We start from the raw sequence: 17616 nt of genomic DNA, 5'->3' as shown, positions 1-17616 counted from the left end.
GTAGGCATTTCAATTCTCGAATAAATGTGTAGGCATGGCAAGGCAACGACAGAAAAGTAAGCCACAGTCAGCATCGAGTCATCCCAATCCTGCTTAATCAATCTCACTCTGCACCTTCCATTCTCACATCCTCATCGGGCCCGGCACCACCAACGCTGCAGTTCCTAATACTAGACCGAACCCGAACTTGGATCTCCCGAGCCAGGGACCACCTTCTTTGACAAGAGCGCGAGCCATGCAGGCATATCAGCATCTCCGCCACGCCACTCAGCCCCACGCACGCTTCTCGGAGTTCCAGCCCCGCATGGAGCACAGTTGAAGGATGGACATCATAGTCCAGAAGAAGTACCTCTAGACCGCCCCCAACAGTATCAAGGAGGAGCTGCCACGCAGCAGCCTGCGCGATCAAATCGTCCATCTCCTGCGCCCAGTCCAGGATCTGCGGTTCGTCCTCTGCATGACCATCCCGACCGCTTAGCCAAACAGCCAGCCTCTGCGAAGCAACCGCCCGAGCAGCCACAGCATCCAAGCCGAGTGATATCCCTGCGCCAACCAACTCCTGATGCACGGCCAGCAATTCAAGCAATTCGAGCCGGAGTATGAAGGCGCTGAAGACCTTTTCCGCAACGGCACGGGACGAAAAGATGCTTGCGCCCGGTAACCTCGTCGTCGAGGAGAATAAGATCCCGAAGCTGCTCCAGTCGGCCTGGATGAGGCTTTTGAACAAGACCGCGGCAGCACCCCCACCAGCATTCTGATTATAGCCTAAATTGTGCGGCTGTCTGACAGACAGGTATAGCGAGCGTGCATGGAGATGGTATGCCTGGCAACAGGTGCAGTCGTGAACCGACGCTTTCGGCGAATGAGATGCCGGGCACTGGCCGAATATGAGTACATACTCGGGAGACGAGAAGCTCGCAAAGCCTAGACTGGGCATCACATACCATGGTGCTGTGGAGTCGACACGGTGCACAACTCTGGCTACTAAGCTCGAGGCAGCTGAACTTGTTCATTGCGCTGGATTCAGATTCGCTTCACGGTGTAGATCGAATCGTTGACTGTGTCGAACGTCTGCCCCCCCGTTCTCAAAAAGCTCTCCCCGCCGCCCTCTTTATACGTCGAGTAGACCTCGCTAGCCTGTACACCTTCCATGTCTCTATCACACCAGTTCTCCCACAATTGCACATTGTTCCCTCTCTCACTCTCTTCCACCATCCATTCCACCATCTGCCCTGGTACGCGATTTCACACAACTCCTCGCCCATCGCCATTCTGCGCAGAATTTTCCCCGCAACTCCTCGCCCATCCCCATTCTGCGCAGAATATCTCATTCCCGAATGGGTAAAAGCCCCGTCCACGAGAAACCAAATGCTACGCATTCGATCGACAGGGATCCGCATCCTCCAAACGCGTCCAGACGGCCTTTTTGAAGCAGGGGTCCCGAGCCATCGATCCTGTCTGCACAGCCACGGGTAAGTTACGGTGGGCTACTCGTCCGTCCACCGGGTGCTTCGGTCATCCGTCAACGACACCCCCAAACCCACCACCTGTTCGAGCAACCTGCACCGGTCCCGCTCTCCCGCTCTTCTCTCTACATAACCTTTGCCGTGCGATATTTGCGATCCGATAGCTTCATTCATAACTACACATCCAATCGATCTCCTCCCATTCCTTCGGCCGGAAAATTCCCATATGTGCCAAAAGCCCTACATACCCCGGTCTCCTTTTCTGTCCCCCCAGCCCCAAATCAGGATATATACATCACATATTCCGACGGATAGGCAAACTCCAGGTTCAGGAGATTGAACACACCACTAAATAGGACCGACGGTAGCAAGAAGAACAATCATGCGCTTAAGTGAACAACAACCCTGCTGGCCTCCGTCTTCCGGCGATAACAGACTGCTAACGAACAACATCACGTGCGTGTGGAGAGGGAGGGAGCCAGCCAGCTGGTCGCGGACAAAAGCAACAGGAACCACAGTCCTGTACTGTCTTTCCTGCACCCCCTGCTAAACATCTCGCACCCTCCGCCTCTGGGATGAAGCATGCACCTGCACCTGCCCCTCCCTCTCCCCGCAGGATTGTGGCCCACGGCCAGACTGCCTGGGTTCGGTTCCTCTCTAGTATAGCCGCAAGCCAGATATCGTCTCGATGGGCATTCGGGAGGATGCGAGCTTATGCTCCGGTAGGCGAATGAGCCGTGCTCGGCCCGCGAGATCGGACAGAGGGCCTACATCTAGAACCGGATTCTGCTGACTTGTCAAGGTCAAATGGACACAAAAGATAAGAATTTCCGGATGCGACGAGATTACAGCGAGTCACATGATATACTGTACAGTGCACAAGCACACACGTGACAGAACCCGGTAGGAGGGCATCAGACCAACCCCTCCCCCGAGATCAACCCCAAATCCAACTCATCCAACCAGCTCAAAAACCCCTCACTAGCGAGGCCCACCCCGAGCGCCTCCGACGGCAGCTGGAACCCCTCGACCAAGCCCGGCGGGAGGAGATCCCCGGACTCACGCACCGTCGGAGCGAGAACCTCCCCGCCCGTGGGGCCGGCTCCCCCCACCCCCATCCCCACCCCCACCGCAACAACCCCCGGCTGATGATTCAGCGCATCATCCAACAGCCGGCTGACCACCTTGGTCAGCTCCCGGGCGGCGACGGCGGTGGTCGACGGCGGCAGCGGCGTGGCCTGCACCCAGGCAAGGAGCACGCTGAGCGAGCGGATGATCTCGGAGCGCGGGGTGGCGGCGGGGAAGGCGCGGTTGGCGAGGGTGTGGCTATGCAGCTCGGTGACGAGGATGCCGGCGGCGGGGATGCCGTAACTCAAATACTTTGGCCGTCATTAGGATCACTAATTAAGATTGGGCCGGGGGCGGGAGAGGTCTGGTTTGGAACGCGGGGGAGACGTACAATGCAAGCGAACTGGCGCTGGATCTCGTGCGAGTGGAACATCCGCGTCAGGTCCATGACCATCGACAGCACCTGCAGGGCGGTGTCCATCAGGTCGGCGGTGGCGTTGGCGCGGCGGGTCTTGCAGCGGATGCGCTGCAGGTGCAGCACGCTGAATTGGTAGTCGAACTGCACGAGGATCCGCGCCAGGGATTCCATCAGCTCGCTCTCGGGGGTCTGCCAGCAGTCCGCGGTGTAGTGGAAGCGCGCGGGGATTTGTGTTAGGATTTCTTGGCAGAGGTGGTATGTTTTACTTAGTTTCATTAGCATGGAAACAGGACGAGAAGTGAACAAAAGGAGAAGAGACTTACAGCACACGATCGCCATAGTCGGCGGCGGATTTGTTGCCTAAGGAGAGTTCTAGGACTTGCTCGCGCAGCGTGGACAGGAAGTGGCGGATGCGCATGACGGTCGCGGGCATGAAGCTGCTCGCACGGTGCCAGCCGTGGTCGTCGAGCGCGGCCAGGACGGCGTTGAGGGACGGGCCGTCGAGGAAGAGGTCCTCGTCGGCGATGTCCAGCGGTGGGGCTGCATCGCAGTACTGGTGCAGGAGACGCGGAGGGCGCCCCATCAGCGTGGCGAGGTTCTTGTCCGTGCGATGGGTGACGGCCAGCATGCGCTTTCTTGTCTCGGCCAGGAAGAACGGCACGTCGCGCGAGGGCTGGTGGTGGAGGCCGATGGTGTAGATGTTGGAGATCAGGTCGCCGAAGAGGCTGTAGAGTCGTTCACCTGTCTGTTCGTGAGTCTGGGGGCTGAGGATACACCACAGCCGGGGGCACTTACTCGTATCGCCCAAGACCTCCATCGCCAGATGCGCATGCATGTAGCGCGCCCACAGGATCAGATCGTTGACGTGGCCGAACTGTTTACTGATCTCGATGCACGCGTTGCCCGCCAGGACCATCTCCTCCATGAACGTCTCCACGGTCATCGTCTCCCCGTGCGCCAGCGCCACGACCTGGTGGCCGGGGTACCGGACCATGGCGCTGATTCCGGACGAGGCGAAGACCAAGGCAATGAACTCCCACCGGAGGTTCGGGCCGGTGAACTGCGCGTAGAAGTCGCCGGCTGACATGTCCCTCGAAACTTCGAGGGGCCGTCCGGTCGCGGCGGTGATGGTCTCGTAGAGCTCCTTCCACTTGCCCGTGACGTCCCACGGGTTGCGGTCGATGTACGCCTGCACTCGGTCCAGCGAGTCCAGGATGATGGGGGCGGGCACCACGGTGAAGCGGCTGACGCGATGGTACCACTCGATCTGGTCGCGGTGGAAGGCCACGGCGGAGGCCAGGCGAATCAGGCGCGACGATGCGTAGGCATGCTGGGTGCGCCAGTGCTCGAACTCGGCGTAGAGGGACCGGTTCGCTTTGCCGGAGATCCCGCGCGGGGTCTCTTTGAACACAGAGAGATAGCTGGTCGAGCCCAGGAACTCGGAGTCTTGTCCGTGTTTGGTCTCGGTGTCTGTCTGCGGTTGGTCTGGCGCTGCAAGCTCGGGTGTCGGACTCAGGTCGGGGGCGTCCAACAAAGATTGATGAATGGCGCCTCGTTGTGGTGGCATGCGCACGCGCGCAATGCCTGCATCCTTGACCCGAGTCAACGGGGCGGGGTGGTAATAGCACTGCAGTTGTCGTTGTCAGCTGTGAGACAGAAATGAGTCACCGGGACCTACCTGGTTAGCATTGCCTCGCGATTGGCAGCGTCGGCAGATGGGCGTCGCATGGTCACAGCGAACCTTGGAGAGCCGACATGGCTCGCACGAGGTTGGCTTTCCGTTGCGACGAAGCATAAGACGCGTTTTGTGTCGAGTGATGGTCCAGAAGAAAAGGCAAGAATTGGTGGAGATGAAGGAATCTAGCTTATCGCTTATCGCTTATCGCCGGTAGCGGCTCGGAGTCCGGCATCGACAGTTGATTCCGATGCCGACGTAGACAGTGTGAATGTGCAAGCATTTCCAATGCGATGTTTGCCTAGAGTTAGTTGAAGCTGCGAATCACGCCATTTCGCTCTTGGCACAATAAGAGCAACGATATCGGATTGGTCTATATATAAACTGTCCGCCCTAGTCTAGAAGCTACATCTAACCACCAATTCGTGGTACCCGGGCACGTATCCCAACACAATATACAACCAGCGTCAGAACCCCAGCCTATCCTCCATCCCACAAGCCAACACGATGCCAATCCCACCCTGCACCCTCGAGCGCATCAACCTCAACGACCCAGCACAACACACCGAACTCCACCGCCAACGCACCCTCTGCGGCTGGGACCACCACCCGACCACCCTCGCGCAATGGCACGCCAAACAATCCGAAGGCCTGAAGAACTTCTTCTGGATTGTCGTTCCCAGCCCCAGCCCTAAATCTCAGAAGAACACCATCCGCGCCGGCCACATCTCCCTCGACGCCTACAGCGACCCCCCGGACCCAGACCTCGCGCGGGCCGACCGATCCATCCTCGCCCTGCAGACCTTCTTCCTTCTACCCGAGTACCGCTCCGCAGGAGTGGGCCGCCACGCGCTGCAGCTGATCGAGGAGCAGGCAGCCCGCGAGCCGGCCTGCCAATGCATCGCGCTGACGGCGCTGAGCAAGAAGTACCTGTACCAGGCGGGGCGCGAGTGGCGCGGGATCTGGGCGCGCATGGGCCAGCCCATGCCCGCGTTCAGCATCCAGGAGTGGTATGAGAAGGCCGGGTACGTCGGGTGGAAGGAGGAGCCGCGGTACGAGGAGCGGAGTGTGGACGGGGAGGTGATTTGGCTGTGGGAGGTGTTTATGCGGAAGGAGGTGCGGCGGGAGGCTCTGTGAGGTAGACGGTGTGGTAGGAATGGTGTGTGTGGTGAGGATTGAGGCTGTGTGTATCTTTGCGGGGAGGGGGGGGTGGTTTGACGTCGGGGAGATGGGTTCGGGCGTGAGTGACAGAAGGGAGGTTTTGTGCGCTATGCGCCAAGGGCTTGGGATTCGTATCCACGCACGCTTTTCTGCGTCGGAAACCCAAATTCTCTGCTTGCTAGGCAGAATGAGTTTCATGGGTTGGAAAATGGTGGAAGGAGACGTGGTAGACCTCGATGCAACCTTTGTGTAGACACACAATAGAGACATGACGCGGTGCCGTTAGCGATCTCGACGCCCACGTTGGCCGTTAATTGTCAGACCCCCGCCATGTGCAGATGATCACTTCGCATGAGACTTAATGATATTAATAGCGGGTTGCGACCGTGGGTTTGGGGATATCAACCACGATGTCCTTGTGTTGATCGATCCAGCTGACGGGCCACCAGCTTCAAGGCCATTGAGCCTGCAACCATGGGAGTGATTCCTCACGGAGAAGGTGACGAGGGAATTCTCGTATTATCCCAGGATCTTGCAGAGTCTCGCATATGACATCATGCACTTGCTTCGATCGAGGAGTCCTTCAGACCCTAGCCTAGCAATAAGGTGGCGCCGATTACTTCCATCCACAGCTAGTCAATAAGATGTGGGCAGACGATGGAAGCCTAGGAAGAAGCGGCAACACCAACACAACACAAGCACCGACGGATCCATTCCGGGCCTCCCCAAACCGGCCTAGCTGCAGATCCCAGCGGGGGCGCACCATTGCGAAGTACTACGGTACTATCAATACATCAATCAATGCATCAATGCTTTTTTTTATTGAACCACAGACCCAGACCCAACCAACCCACGTCCTTTGTCCCAGCTTGGCGGTTCTTTGATTGAATCTCCCCACCAACAAAGATCGTGACTTCATTTCCCGTATCCCTCGTCCAAAACACCATCCATCCCCCTTGCCCGGCAAATCCTCCCCTCACTGAGGGCACCCGACCGGGCGACGTAATCGGAGAAAGATGGGCAAGCCCCCAAGAACCCTAATGCAAGGGCGCGCGCAAGGGGACGTCGGCCGGGAATTGGACGCTGTCAGTGTCAGCCCTTCCTCCACGACGAGTGAGCCAAGGGAGGATTGTAATCTCCCATCTGCGGTACGCAGATTGGTGCGCGACAATTGAAATTGGCGTTCGTAAAAGGAAGGAGGACAGATACCGTCTGGGAGTGCGTTGCCCAGATTAGACGGACGGGGGAATCACGTTCCGGGTGAGACAGGTTCGATACGACGAGGATCGACCCCCATGCCTTCGATAATTGGTTTGCACTGCACGTCCAGAGCCAGCAGCCAAGACAGGGCCAGCCCCAATGAAACTTGACCGCTGGATGGATATAAAGGACGCTGGCCTGCCCTGCGCTGCGCTGCCCTACCCTACCCCCGTGGGTAAGTGAATGCCCGCCAACTCGTGTCACCGTCTCCGTCGCCAGTCTACAATGCGGGCATTTCGACTTCTCCAGACCGTTCTGGGGCTAGGTGCGTTCCCTCCCCAGCCTGCTATACTCTACCACACAACCGCACAGTCCTAACAAAGTACCGAGACAGCCCCCCTAGCAACGGCCAACATCGCAAGCTTCACCCCCTCCACCACCCACCCGAACCTGACCTACAGCGTCACCGTCCCAGACACGACCACCCAGCACAACGCGGGACCGATCTACCTGCAGATCCGGGCGCCGCGCACGCTGCAATGGGTGGCGCTGGGCCAGGGCAGCCGCATGGCGGGGGCCAACATCTTGGTCGTCTACACCGACGCCTCGGGCACGAACCTGACCCTGTCCCCACGGTTAGGGCGCGGACACATCGAGCCACAGTACACCGATCTCGCCCACGCCACCCTCCTCCCCAGCAGCAGCGTCACCGACGACACCATCGAAGCCAACATCCAGTGCACGAACTGTCTGGCCAGCTGGGCCGCCCCCTCCGACACCAGCTACGCCCCGGCCTCCACGGCCGCCCCCTTTATCTGGGCCTACCACACCGGCCGCGCCCTCAACTCCTCGTCCGTGCAAGAGACCCTCACCATCCACAGCGACATGGGCAGCACGACCCTCGACCTCAGCCACGCCCAGTTCTCGGCCGCGGAAAACAACAGCACCGACCTCAACCCCTTCGCCCTCACCTCGACCCAACCCCCCACCCCGCAAACAGGAAACGACACCCACCCGCAAACAAAGACCCGAGCCATCCTCATCGTCCACGGCACCCTCATGGCCACCGCCTTCCTCCTCGGCTTCCCCCTCTTCGCCCTCCCCATCCCCCTCGGCGTCCAATACAACATCGCAACCCGCCACGCCCCGCTCCAACTCTTCACCCTCGCTCTGGTTATCACCGGCCTGGGGACGGGGGTCTACCTAGCCACGACAGTCTCCACCCTCAAGCACGCGCACCCCGTCATCGGACTCATCCTCGTCGGCGTGCTGGTCCTCTTCCAGCCGGTGGCAGGCTACCTCCAGCATCGGCATTGGAAGCGCGAGGCTGCAAAGAGTGTGTTCGGGTATGTGCATCGCTGGGTGGGGCGGGGGGCCATTATCCTGGGGATGGTGAATGGGGGATTGGGGTTTGGGCTGGCGGGACGGGGCATGGGGGGTGTCGGGAGCAGGAATGTGCCGGTTGCGGCGGTGGTGGTGTATTCGGTGGTGGCGGGGGTGGTTTTTGTGGGGTATGTGGTTGGGGTGGTTTGGGGGAAGACGAAGGTGTTTGGTCGGCGGGGTCAAGGTAAGGGGGAGGGAGGGGAGAGGGGGATGAAGGGCGAGGGGGAGAACGGGCATCGGGAGAAGATTTAGGTGCTTGGGAGGGAGGGTGTCTTTGATGGTGTCTTTGGAGGGTTGGGAGAGATTGATTGCGCTTGGAAAGATGGAAAAAAGAGGTGAAATATTAATGTTTAGTTCATTCGGGTCTTATGTTCAATCATGGTATAGGGAGGTCAAGATATACAATCGACAGGGCCAGGCTTAAAACTTCAACACGGCCTTGCCCTTGTTCTTGCCGTAAAAGATGCCCACCAGGCCCTCGGCCGCGTTCTCGATCCCCACCGTCTCGTGCGTCAGCGCCTTGAACGACCCCTCCTTGATCCACTGCTGCACCTTCTCCTGGTGCTCCTTGGTGTACTTGTCGCCCATGCCGGGGTCGTTGACGATGAATCCCCGCATGGTCAGCCGCTTGGTCAGCACGTACGAGATGTTGCTGATCGGGTAGGGGGTGCCGTTGTACACGGAGATCATGCCGCACACCACCACGCGGCCGAAGTTGTTGATCGCCTCCAGGGCGGCCTCGAGGTGCTCGCCGCCGACGTTCTCGTAGTAGATGTCGATACCGTTGGGCGCCAGGCGCTTGAGCGCGTCCGCCGGCTTCTCCTTCTTGTAGTTGAAGCCGCCGTGGAAGCCCAGCTCCTTGGTGATGTACTCGAGCTTCTCGTCGGAGCCCACGCTGCCGATGACCGTCAGGCCCTCGTGCTTGGCCAGCTGGCCGACCAGCTGACCCACGGCGCCGCTGGCCGCCGACACGAAGATCGTCTCCCCCTTCTTGGGCTGCCCGATCTCGTACAGCGACGAGTACGCCGTCAAGCCCGGCATGCCCAGCGCCCCGATGAACACCCGGATGTCCTCGATGCCCAGCGGGTTCTCCAGCTTCTTGACGTACGGCAGCCGCTCCGCGCCCACGGAGATGTACGACTGGATCGGGAGGTAGCCCTGGATCAGGTCGCCCTCTTGGTATGAAGGGTTGTTGGAGCGCAGCACCTTGCCGATGACCGCGCTGTCGATGGGCTGGCCCAGCGCCATGGCCGGCGAGTACGACTTGACCTCGGCCGGGCGCATGCGGCCGCGCATGTAGGGGTCGAAGCTGGCGTAGAGCGACTGCACGAAGATGCCGTTCTCGGGGGCGGCGGCGTTGGCGTCGTAGGAGACCGGCTCCAGGCCAATGTGCTGTCCGGGGACAGGATAGCCCGTGGGGACTTCCTTGAAGATGAGGGCCTTGTTCTCAGACATGGTGTATGTGTGGATGTGTTTGGTTTGGAGGGGGTTGTGTCAGTGAGGTGACAGCAGCGGCCGAACCACCTTTATACGACTGCTCCCAGTGGGGCCACGCCCCCCCAGGGTCGATTATCAAGCAGCGCAGTTGCTGACGAAGCTACCCCCAACGACGTCGAAGAAGCTTCTCGAGAGACTGGCTTCAAGGTTTGCCTAGGTACCTGCCAAATACAGCGAGGGCCCCGGGGGGTGGGAGGGAGTTGCCCAACCGTCCTCGTCACGACCATTCGCAGGCGGCGGAGACGCGAACCACGGCACGGCGGGCGAGTGGAGCTGGCAGAGTTTCCAGACGGAGGAAATTCGGGGCAGCTGCTTCTTCAGGGTGTCGATACCGGGCCGGATGGGGCAGGTCGGTGGTCGCGAAGGGTGGATGACCGGGAGTTATGCAGTGCAGTGGCTGCGCGGATTCAAAGGTCGAGGCAATGCGGCAGTTCTGCCGCCACCAGAGGAAACGGTGGGCGCGAGCCATGAAGTCATGATTACTGAGCAGGGTGACGCAGAGCAGAAATGGGGCAACGCAAAGTATATTGAGTTTCCGGGATGGTTCATGACTCGAGACGGTGCAGTCCTCCAGGCTGCATTTTGCATTTCTGCATCTCTGCACAAGGGGCGGCTGAGTCAGCCGTCAGCACTCAAATTTTCGCCTTCTGCAGCCTTTCCCGAAACGGGACTAGATTATTAATCGCCTCGCCTCGCCTGTTTTTCTGCACTGCCTCGGCTTTTCCCTCTTTAGGCTCTTGCACCGACCTGGAATGCTTCTCTGTTGTTCTTTTCCGTGCACTGCAACTGCCCATCCTCAACACATCTCCCAACGCCTACTGCCTCGGTGCTCCCCTCGACGCCCCCCTCGACGCTCCCCTCGACGCTCCCCACCACGCCCTCCTCCCGCATCGCCACCACCACTCTTCCCCTCCCCTCCTCCCCAATGACCACCACGCACCGCCGAAACCGTCGACTGCGCACCCCCTGCTCAAACATCGCGTCCAGCTCCTCGAAGGTGCGCCCCTGCGTCTCGGGCAGCCACCAGAAACACATGGCGGCGCAGACGAGACTGGTGCCCGCGAACAGGAACCCCAGCTTGCCGCGCCAGTCGGCCTCGTCGGCGTCCATGGCGTAGGGGATGGCGACGGCGAAGACGACCGACCACACGAAGCAGCTGACGGTGGCCAGGCCGATGGTGACGCCGCGCAGCCGCATCGACGAGACCTCGGCCAGCAGCACATAGCAGAAGGGGCCCAGGCTGACGTCGTACACGAGCGTGCAGGCCAGCATGAGCGCGCACTGCGCCCAGACCGTGCCGGTGCTGCGGGGGACGACGTCCAGCACGCCGATCAGCAGCTGCGTCAGCGCCAGCGCCGAGCAGCCCGTCAGATACATCGTGCGGCGGCCGACGTAGGACAAGAGGGGCCACGAGAGCACCGTGCCCAGCAGGCCGAGCGCGCTCAGCCCGAGGTTCATCGAGAAGGCGTGCGACGCGTTCAGCCCGGCGGTCTCCATGAAGTGCACCGCGTAGTTGATGAAGAAGACGTTGCCCGTGAAGGCTTGCATGCTGTAGGCCATGACGCAGATCAGGAGGCGGCGGCGGTTGGCGCCGCGCAGGCACTCCAGACGGCGGGTGGTCGTGGGCTGGAAGCTGGCCTCCAGGCGCAGGGTCTCCTGGATGTGGGCGAGGCGGGGCCCGACGGCGCCCCCGCGCACGGTGAGGCGGCGCAGCGACGCGGCGGCGGCCTCGGGGCGGCCCTTCCGGCACAGCCAGTAGGGGGGGTCCGGGCAGAAGGGGACCAGGGCCAGCATGATGCCCGGCAGGGCCCATTGCGTGGCGATGGGGATGCGGTAGGACCAGTCGCTGGCGAGGGCGGCCGTCCCCTTCAGGATGCCCGAGGCGATCAGCGAGCCGATGGAGAAGGCGAGGTTGGTCATGGTCGCGGCGAACCCGCGCAGCGGCAGCGGGGTCACCTCGCCGACGTACGCGGAGGCGCAGATGGGGTAGAAGGCGATGACGCAGCCGTTGACCAGCTCGCCCGCGAACAGCTGCGCGGGCGTCTGGCTGAAGAACTGCACGAAGATGACGCCGATCGACAGGCATGAGCAGCCCGTGAGCACGAGGCGCGGCCCGAAGCGGTCGTAGGCCAGGCCGGCGAACAGCGCCCCCACGATGGCCCCCAGCAGGTTGGCGTAGTTGAAGGCCGACAGCCAGCGCGCGGCCAGAATGTAGCGGCCCTCGTGCTCGTAGCCGTAGTTCCGCTTGAAGACGTCCAGTCCGACTAGGCCTTTGACCACGCCGCCATCCTAGTCGAGTCGGTTAGTTCTTCGTCGTGAAGTAGTTGGTGGGTGACGTACAATTCCTTTCAGGATCGTCGCCTATTGATTGTATGTCAGTATATCACCGGAATCATCGAGGCTGAGCGTACCAGATTCATGAATAATGCCCACGCCACGGTTGGCCAGTGCTGTCGCAGAGCGGGCCAGAAGGTCAGCGCATGCTCCGCCGCGAGGAACTCCTGCGAGGTTTCGGCTTCCTGCAGCGAGGCTGTTGGAATGGCCTGGATGACGATCTCGTCTTTGTCCTTCATCTTGCCTGTTTATCGCAATTGGGCAGATTCTGGAGATTTTGGAGATTTTGGGAGGACGAGAAGACCGAGCAAGGGCAGACCGCCGACAGCAGTTTTCATCCTCAGTTGCCGCCATTGTCTTGGCCGTCTTGGGGCCGTCTTGGCCGATGGACCTTGGAGACGAAGCCAAGGGCGGAGTAAGTGGCTTTGGATCGTGTAGTTTTTCGAGAGTCACGGTCACGGTCACGCTGGGATGATACTCATAGATACTAGTCTACAAGCAGTCGGACAAGCAAGCCATTGACTCCAAGCTCGACAGAATAACTTAACTTGACCAAAACCACTGTAACCCCGCACGTGCCGATCCGTAAAGTCAAAGCGAGGCGTGCCTCCAATTTTACCCAATTTTACCAATTTTGTCCAATGACGGACGCTTGCGGCAGCCGAGCTGTACGACTATTCAAGCCGCAAGGCAAATCTTCGTCCAACACGGGTAAGCTGGTCGTGCATCGCAGGCTTATCCCGTATACGAGTGTGCTCGGCTTGTGGGCAGTGCTGAACCGAGAGAGGGTATAAAGACTGAGCATTCCTCCCTGCTCGGTCACCTTTCAGCAATTTACGTCCTCCTGCAACCATAATTTGAGAAACAAGGACTGAACAGTACTACAGTACCAACCACCACAATGGCGCTCGACACCACCGTAATCTCCCTCCCGCTCCCCAACCCAACCCTAACTAACCCTCCCCCCCAGAAATTCTACAACATCATCAACAACGAACACACCACCACCCCAACCACGCGCCACAGCACCAACCCAACCACCGGCCTCCCGAACCCGGAAGTCCCGATCTCCCGCCCAAGCGACCTCGACGCCGCCGTTGTCGCCGCACAATCCGCCTTCCCAGCATGGTCGCGCACCCCGCTCGCGACCCGCCGCGCCCTCCTCACCCGCTACGCCGCGCTCCTCGAAACCCACAAACCGTCCCTGATCGCCCTGCTCACCCAAGAGCAGGGGAAGCCGCTCAGCCAGGCGCAGATCGAAGTCGAGATGGCCATCACCTGGACGCGCAGCATCCCGACCCTCGAGCTACCGGTCACGACCCTCGAAGACACGCCCGACCGCCAGATCGTCCAGCGCTACGTGCCCATCGGCGTGTGCGGCGCCATCGTCCCCTGGAACTTTCCCGTGCTGCTGGCCGTGGGCAAGATCGTGCCCGCCCTGGTCACGGGGAATGTGGTGATTGTCAAGCCCAGTCCGTACACGCCGTACTGCGCGCTGAAGCTGGGCGAGCTGGCTGCCCAGGTGTTCCCGCCGGGGGTCGTGCAGGTGCTGAGTGGCGGGGAGGAGTTGGGGCCCTGGATGACGGCGCATCCGGGGATTCTGAAGATCAGTTTTACCGGGTCGAGTGCCACCGGCCGCAAGGTGATGGAGGGCTGTGCCAGGGGGTTGAAGCGGGTGACGTTGGAGTTGGGCGGGAATGATGCCGCGATTGTGTGTGGGGATGTTGATGTGGATGCGGTGGTGCAGAAGGTGTGTTTTCCGGGTCCCTGTTCCTTGCCCTTTCCCCTCACAAAACACAATAAACGTGAACGGCGTGCGGAGTAGTTCCGGTGATTGTGGGACGCTGTCTCAAAAAGCAGACACCGGATCGTGGTTGTGGACTCGGCTGTGGAGCGCGGGTGGAGTGGGGTTGTCTGATATCTTGGTTCACTGGCAATGCTGACGAGCGACGATCCCCCCCCCCCCCCCCCCCCCCCCCCCCCCCAGATCGGCATCATCGCCTTCCTCTGCTCCTCGCAGATCTGCATGACGATCAAGCGGCTGTACGTGCACGCGAGCATCTACGACGAGTTCCGCGACAAGCTGGTCGCCTTCGTGCGCAGCCTCCCCGTCGGCGACGGCACCGACCCGGCCACCTTCTTCGGCCCCGTGCAGAACCGCATGCAGTTCGACAAGGCCAGCGACCTGCTGGCGGCGACGCAGGCGGCCGGCCTGCGGACGCTGGCGGCCGGCGAGGTGCCCGCCAACCTCGACAAGGGGTTCTTCATCGCGCCGACCCTCGTGGACAACCCGCCCGAGACCTCGCGCGTCGTGCAGGAGGAGCCCTTCGCGCCGATCCTGCCCTTGCTCCGGTGGTCGGACGAGGCGGACGTGGTCGCCCGCGCCAACGCCTCCGACTACGCGCTGAGCGCCTCGGTCTGGAGCCGCGACCTGGGCCGCGCGCGCCGCATCGTCGACCAGCTGCAGGCCGGCTCGGTGTGGGTGAACTCGCACTTCGACGTCGCGCCCCACGTGCCGTTCGGCGGGCACAAGGCCAGCGGCATGGGCACGGAGTGGGGGGTGCATGGGCTGGTGGGGTGGTGCAATTCGCAGACCTTGTGGCTGAAGAGTCAGCTGTAGCTTGACGGCCGGAGAATACCATGGACGACAGGGGTCACGAACGTGAAGGACCGGTGTTGAATCTATATACATCTATACTACCTCGCACGCCTCTATACCTAAAAAAAAAACCCTAATACGAAATCCCCCGCAGATACTCCCCCAACGCCATGATCGCCATCGCCTGCCCGTACGGCATCGCCGTGCGGGGGATCTCCTTGTAGAACTGCAGACTGTCGCCCATCCCGGTGCCAAAGCTGGTATTCTGGAGCTCGCCCTGCGCATCCACCGCCCCAACCACGGCCTGGATCGCGCGCTCCGCCATCTCGCGGTACTCCTGCCCGAGATACCTCTTCCGCACGGCCTTGAGAATCCCGTACGCGAAGCCAGCCGTCGCCGAAGCCTCGACGTAGGAATCCTTATGATCCAGCAACGTATGCCAGAATCCGTCCGCCTCCTGCAACCTCCGGAGGGCCGCGCACTGCGCCTCCAGCACGCTCAGCAGATGCACACGAATCGGGTCATGCTCCTCGAGCTCCAGCAACTCGACAATCTCGGGAATCACCATGGTAATCCAGCTATTCCCTCTCGCCCAGCGCGCCTCGGCGAAATGATGGCCCCCCACCTGTGCGTCGTCGTTCTCGTCGTTTCCGTCGGTTGCGGTGGCAAACTGCCACCCATGGAAAAACAGCCCCGTCCGCGCATCAAACAGATACTGGACATGCAGCAAGCACTGGCGCTTGGCCTCGGCCACATACGCGGGGCGGCCCAGCAGCCGCCCGATCTTGGCGAGCGGCAGGACGGTCATCATCAGCGTGTCGTCCCACAGCTGCCCGCGGTTCTCGGTCAGGTAGGTGATGTGCTGCAGGCCGCCGTGGCGCGTGCGCGGCAGCTCGTGCATCGCCCACTCGGCCCAGGCGTCCAGCCAGGGCAGGTAGGTGACGTCGCGCGTGGTCTCGTAGAGGTGCGCCAGCGACAGGAACACGGCCATCGTGTTGATGTTCTTGGTCGTGCCGCCCTCGGCGAACCGCGCCGCGAACCAGTCCTGGATGATGCGCAGGTGCGTGGCGGACCCGGTGAGCTCGTAGTATTTCCAGATCCCGTAGAGGCCCACCCCGTGCGTCCATTCCCACCCGTGCCAGGATTTGGTGTCGATGATCCGCCCGTCGGGGAGGTGGAGGAGGAATTCGCCGGTCGGGTCGTGGATGTTGATGAGGTTCGTGATGAGGAGGTCGATTTTGCTGCGGATTGCGGGGGGGGCGAGGGGGGCGAGGGGGGCGAGGGGGGGCATTTTGGTGGGTTGTGTTTGGTGGTGGTGGAGGTGAGTTAGGGTTGGGTTGGGTTGGTCTTGTGTAGAAGGAGAGAAAAAGAGGGAGAAAAGGAGGGAGGAAGGCAAGGAGGAAGGGAAGAAGACACTTGGGAGCAGATAGAAGTACTATCAAGTCGCTACTAGCTGGCCAGCTCCAGCTTCTTCCTGATTGTCTTCCCCCGCCATCTCGTCATGTTGATATTCGGGTCAGAGACTCCCGAACACGCTCCCAGCCAAGTCCAACCCCTCCTCTACACCAAACAGCGATTGGCGCCCTCCTGCAGCTGCCCTCCAAGCGAAGCTCCAGTTCCAAGACTTTTCCCCCGCGTTCTCGGGTCAATTCCCTCCCGCCGGTTAATTTGCAAACTGGAAGCGGCTTGACCCGCCCCCGCGTATTGTGGTTGTCCCATGGGGTAAAATAGACAGACCCCAGAGTACTTCGTAATCACTGCACCAACCCTAAGCGAGATGCATCAACCCATGAATTACATGGTTATTCGCCTCACACCACCATACTTACACCCCCCTCTCATTGGCGTGAAATTCACCCCCCGCGAAGGATTGGCCAAGCAAACATAAACGAGATGGCAACGGTCACGGTCACGGTCACGGTCACATTGCCCTGCAGGTGTTGCCCTACCCCCGTATCAAATAAAAAGCCCTGCGTCCCCTTGCACCCCCTAACCCCCTTGATTCATTCCCCCCACCATATCGAGTCCCACCCCATCCGCACACCATGGCGGAGAACATCACCGACACCACCCCGTCGCACCCCGCCCCAAAGGAGGACGACAAGGCTGCCCATGCCACCGCCACCGCCCACGTCGAGCGGGTACTCTCCCCGACGGACGGGTCCCTCAAGAAAGGGCTGGGGGTGGACGCCGCCCGCGTGGACGAGGAGATCGCGGCGTACGCGGCGCGCGGGGCAGTCGAGGTCGACGAGGCGACCAGCCGGCGGCTGCGGCGCATGATCGACCGGCGCGTGCTGGTGGTCATGATCCTGACGTACTTCCTGCAGGCGCTGGACAAGGGGACCATGTCGTTTGCGTCGATCATGGGGATCCGCACGGACACGGGGATGAAGGGGCAGGAGGTGGGCTCTTTTCCGGTCAAGATGATCGTGGTGTTGGTTGACTGACTTTGGGGGACTGACAGTACTCCTGGCTCACGACCTGCATCTACATCGCCGTCCTGATCGTCGAGTACCCGACCAACTGGATCATCCAGCGCGTGCGCATCGCCAAGTACCTGGGCGTCAACATCATCCTGTGGGGCACCATCCTGGCGCTGCACGCCGCGTGCAAGAACTTCGCCGGGCTCGTGGCCGTGCGCACCCTGCTGGGCATCTTCGAGGCCGCCTGCCAGCCCACGTTTGTGCTGCTGTCCAGTATGTGGTATAAGCGGGAGGAGCAGGCGGCCACTGTCACGTATTGGTATGCCCGCCTGACCCAGCCCTAACCCTTCACCCTCAGCTGCTTCTTAACCCCACCCCTTCTTCTCAAAATA

At 61.0% G+C, this 17616-nt stretch overlaps 9 protein-coding genes across 9 annotated transcripts; 4 read left to right on the top strand and 5 right to left on the bottom strand.

Annotated features, from left to right (window-relative positions):
* Positions 1–103: 103 nt before the first annotated feature.
* On the bottom strand, positions 104–937 carry BO86DRAFT_413329 (uncharacterized protein; the record flags this gene model as incomplete). The annotated part of the gene is made up of 1 exon (XM_025674730.1): positions 104–937. One exon carries the CDS (start codon positions 935–937, stop codon positions 104–106), a length of 834 nt encoding a protein of 277 aa, XP_025523038.1.
* Positions 938–2290: 1353 nt separating this feature from the next.
* Positions 2291–4747, bottom strand: BO86DRAFT_441211 (putative transcription factor; the record flags this gene model as incomplete). Its single annotated transcript, XM_025676240.1, has 5 exons — positions 2291–2845; positions 2926–3217; positions 3276–3693; positions 3748–4579; positions 4631–4747. The coding sequence occupies 5 exons, from the start codon at positions 4745–4747 to the stop codon at positions 2381–2383; spliced, it is 2124 nt and encodes a 707-aa protein (XP_025523037.1). The 3' UTR covers positions 2291–2380.
* Positions 4748–5134: 387 nt separating this feature from the next.
* On the top strand, positions 5135–5764 carry BO86DRAFT_323890 (GNAT family N-acetyltransferase; the record flags this gene model as incomplete). The annotated part of the gene is made up of 1 exon (XM_025668446.1): positions 5135–5764. One exon carries the CDS (start codon positions 5135–5137, stop codon positions 5762–5764), a length of 630 nt encoding a protein of 209 aa, XP_025523036.1.
* Positions 5765–7396: 1632 nt separating this feature from the next.
* On the top strand, positions 7397–8623 carry BO86DRAFT_323941 (cytochrome and DOMON domain-containing protein; the record flags this gene model as incomplete). The annotated part of the gene is made up of 1 exon (XM_025668450.1): positions 7397–8623. A coding segment is annotated over one exon (1227 nt), but the record flags the coding sequence as incomplete, so codon positions are not given.
* Positions 8589–10117, bottom strand: BO86DRAFT_226287 (MDR family NADP-dependent oxidoreductase). Its single transcript, XM_025666962.1, has one exon. It carries the CDS (start codon positions 9824–9826, stop codon positions 8792–8794), a length of 1035 nt encoding a protein of 344 aa, XP_025523034.1. The 5' UTR covers positions 9827–10117; the 3' UTR covers positions 8589–8791.
* BO86DRAFT_441203 (putative MFS alpha-glucoside transporter) lies at positions 10118–12441 on the bottom strand (the record flags this gene model as incomplete). The annotated part of the gene is made up of 2 exons (XM_025676239.1): positions 10118–12157; positions 12256–12441. 2 exons carry the CDS (start codon positions 12439–12441, stop codon positions 10598–10600), a joined length of 1746 nt encoding a protein of 581 aa, XP_025523033.1. The 3' UTR covers positions 10118–10597.
* Positions 12442–13073: 632 nt separating this feature from the next.
* BO86DRAFT_371300 (aldehyde dehydrogenase family protein) lies at positions 13074–14822 on the top strand (the record flags this gene model as incomplete). Its single annotated transcript, XM_025670314.1, has 4 exons — positions 13074–13121; positions 13173–13954; positions 14063–14090; positions 14190–14822. The coding sequence occupies exons 1-4, from the start codon at positions 13104–13106 to the stop codon at positions 14820–14822; spliced, it is 1461 nt and encodes a 486-aa protein (XP_025523032.1). The 5' UTR covers positions 13074–13103.
* Positions 14823–14934: 112 nt separating this feature from the next.
* BO86DRAFT_323924 (glycoside hydrolase family 88/105 protein) lies at positions 14935–16092 on the bottom strand (the record flags this gene model as incomplete). Its single annotated transcript, XM_025668448.1, has 1 exon — positions 14935–16092. One exon carries the CDS (start codon positions 16090–16092, stop codon positions 14935–14937), a length of 1158 nt encoding a protein of 385 aa, XP_025523031.1.
* Positions 16093–16846: 754 nt separating this feature from the next.
* On the top strand, positions 16847–17568 carry BO86DRAFT_441186 (MFS general substrate transporter; the record flags this gene model as incomplete). Its single annotated transcript, XM_025676238.1, has 2 exons — positions 16847–17203; positions 17266–17568. 2 exons carry the CDS (start codon positions 16847–16849, stop codon positions 17566–17568), a joined length of 660 nt encoding a protein of 219 aa, XP_025523030.1.
* Between the last annotated feature and the right edge of the window lie 48 nt (positions 17569–17616).

Source organism: Aspergillus japonicus (assembly GCF_003184785.1).
Source record: "Aspergillus japonicus CBS 114.51 unplaced genomic scaffold BO86scaffold_79, whole genome shotgun sequence".
NCBI classification, from domain to species: domain Eukaryota; kingdom Fungi; phylum Ascomycota; class Eurotiomycetes; order Eurotiales; family Aspergillaceae; genus Aspergillus; species Aspergillus japonicus.
This window is presented reverse-complemented; position numbering and strand designations above follow the sequence as displayed.

What these genes read in the sequence shown, in the direction of transcription:
- BO86DRAFT_226287 (XM_025666962.1), bottom strand. Translation starts at nt 9,826, where the DNA reads ATGTCTGAGAACAAGGCCCTCATCTTCAAGGAAGTCCCCACGGGCTAT.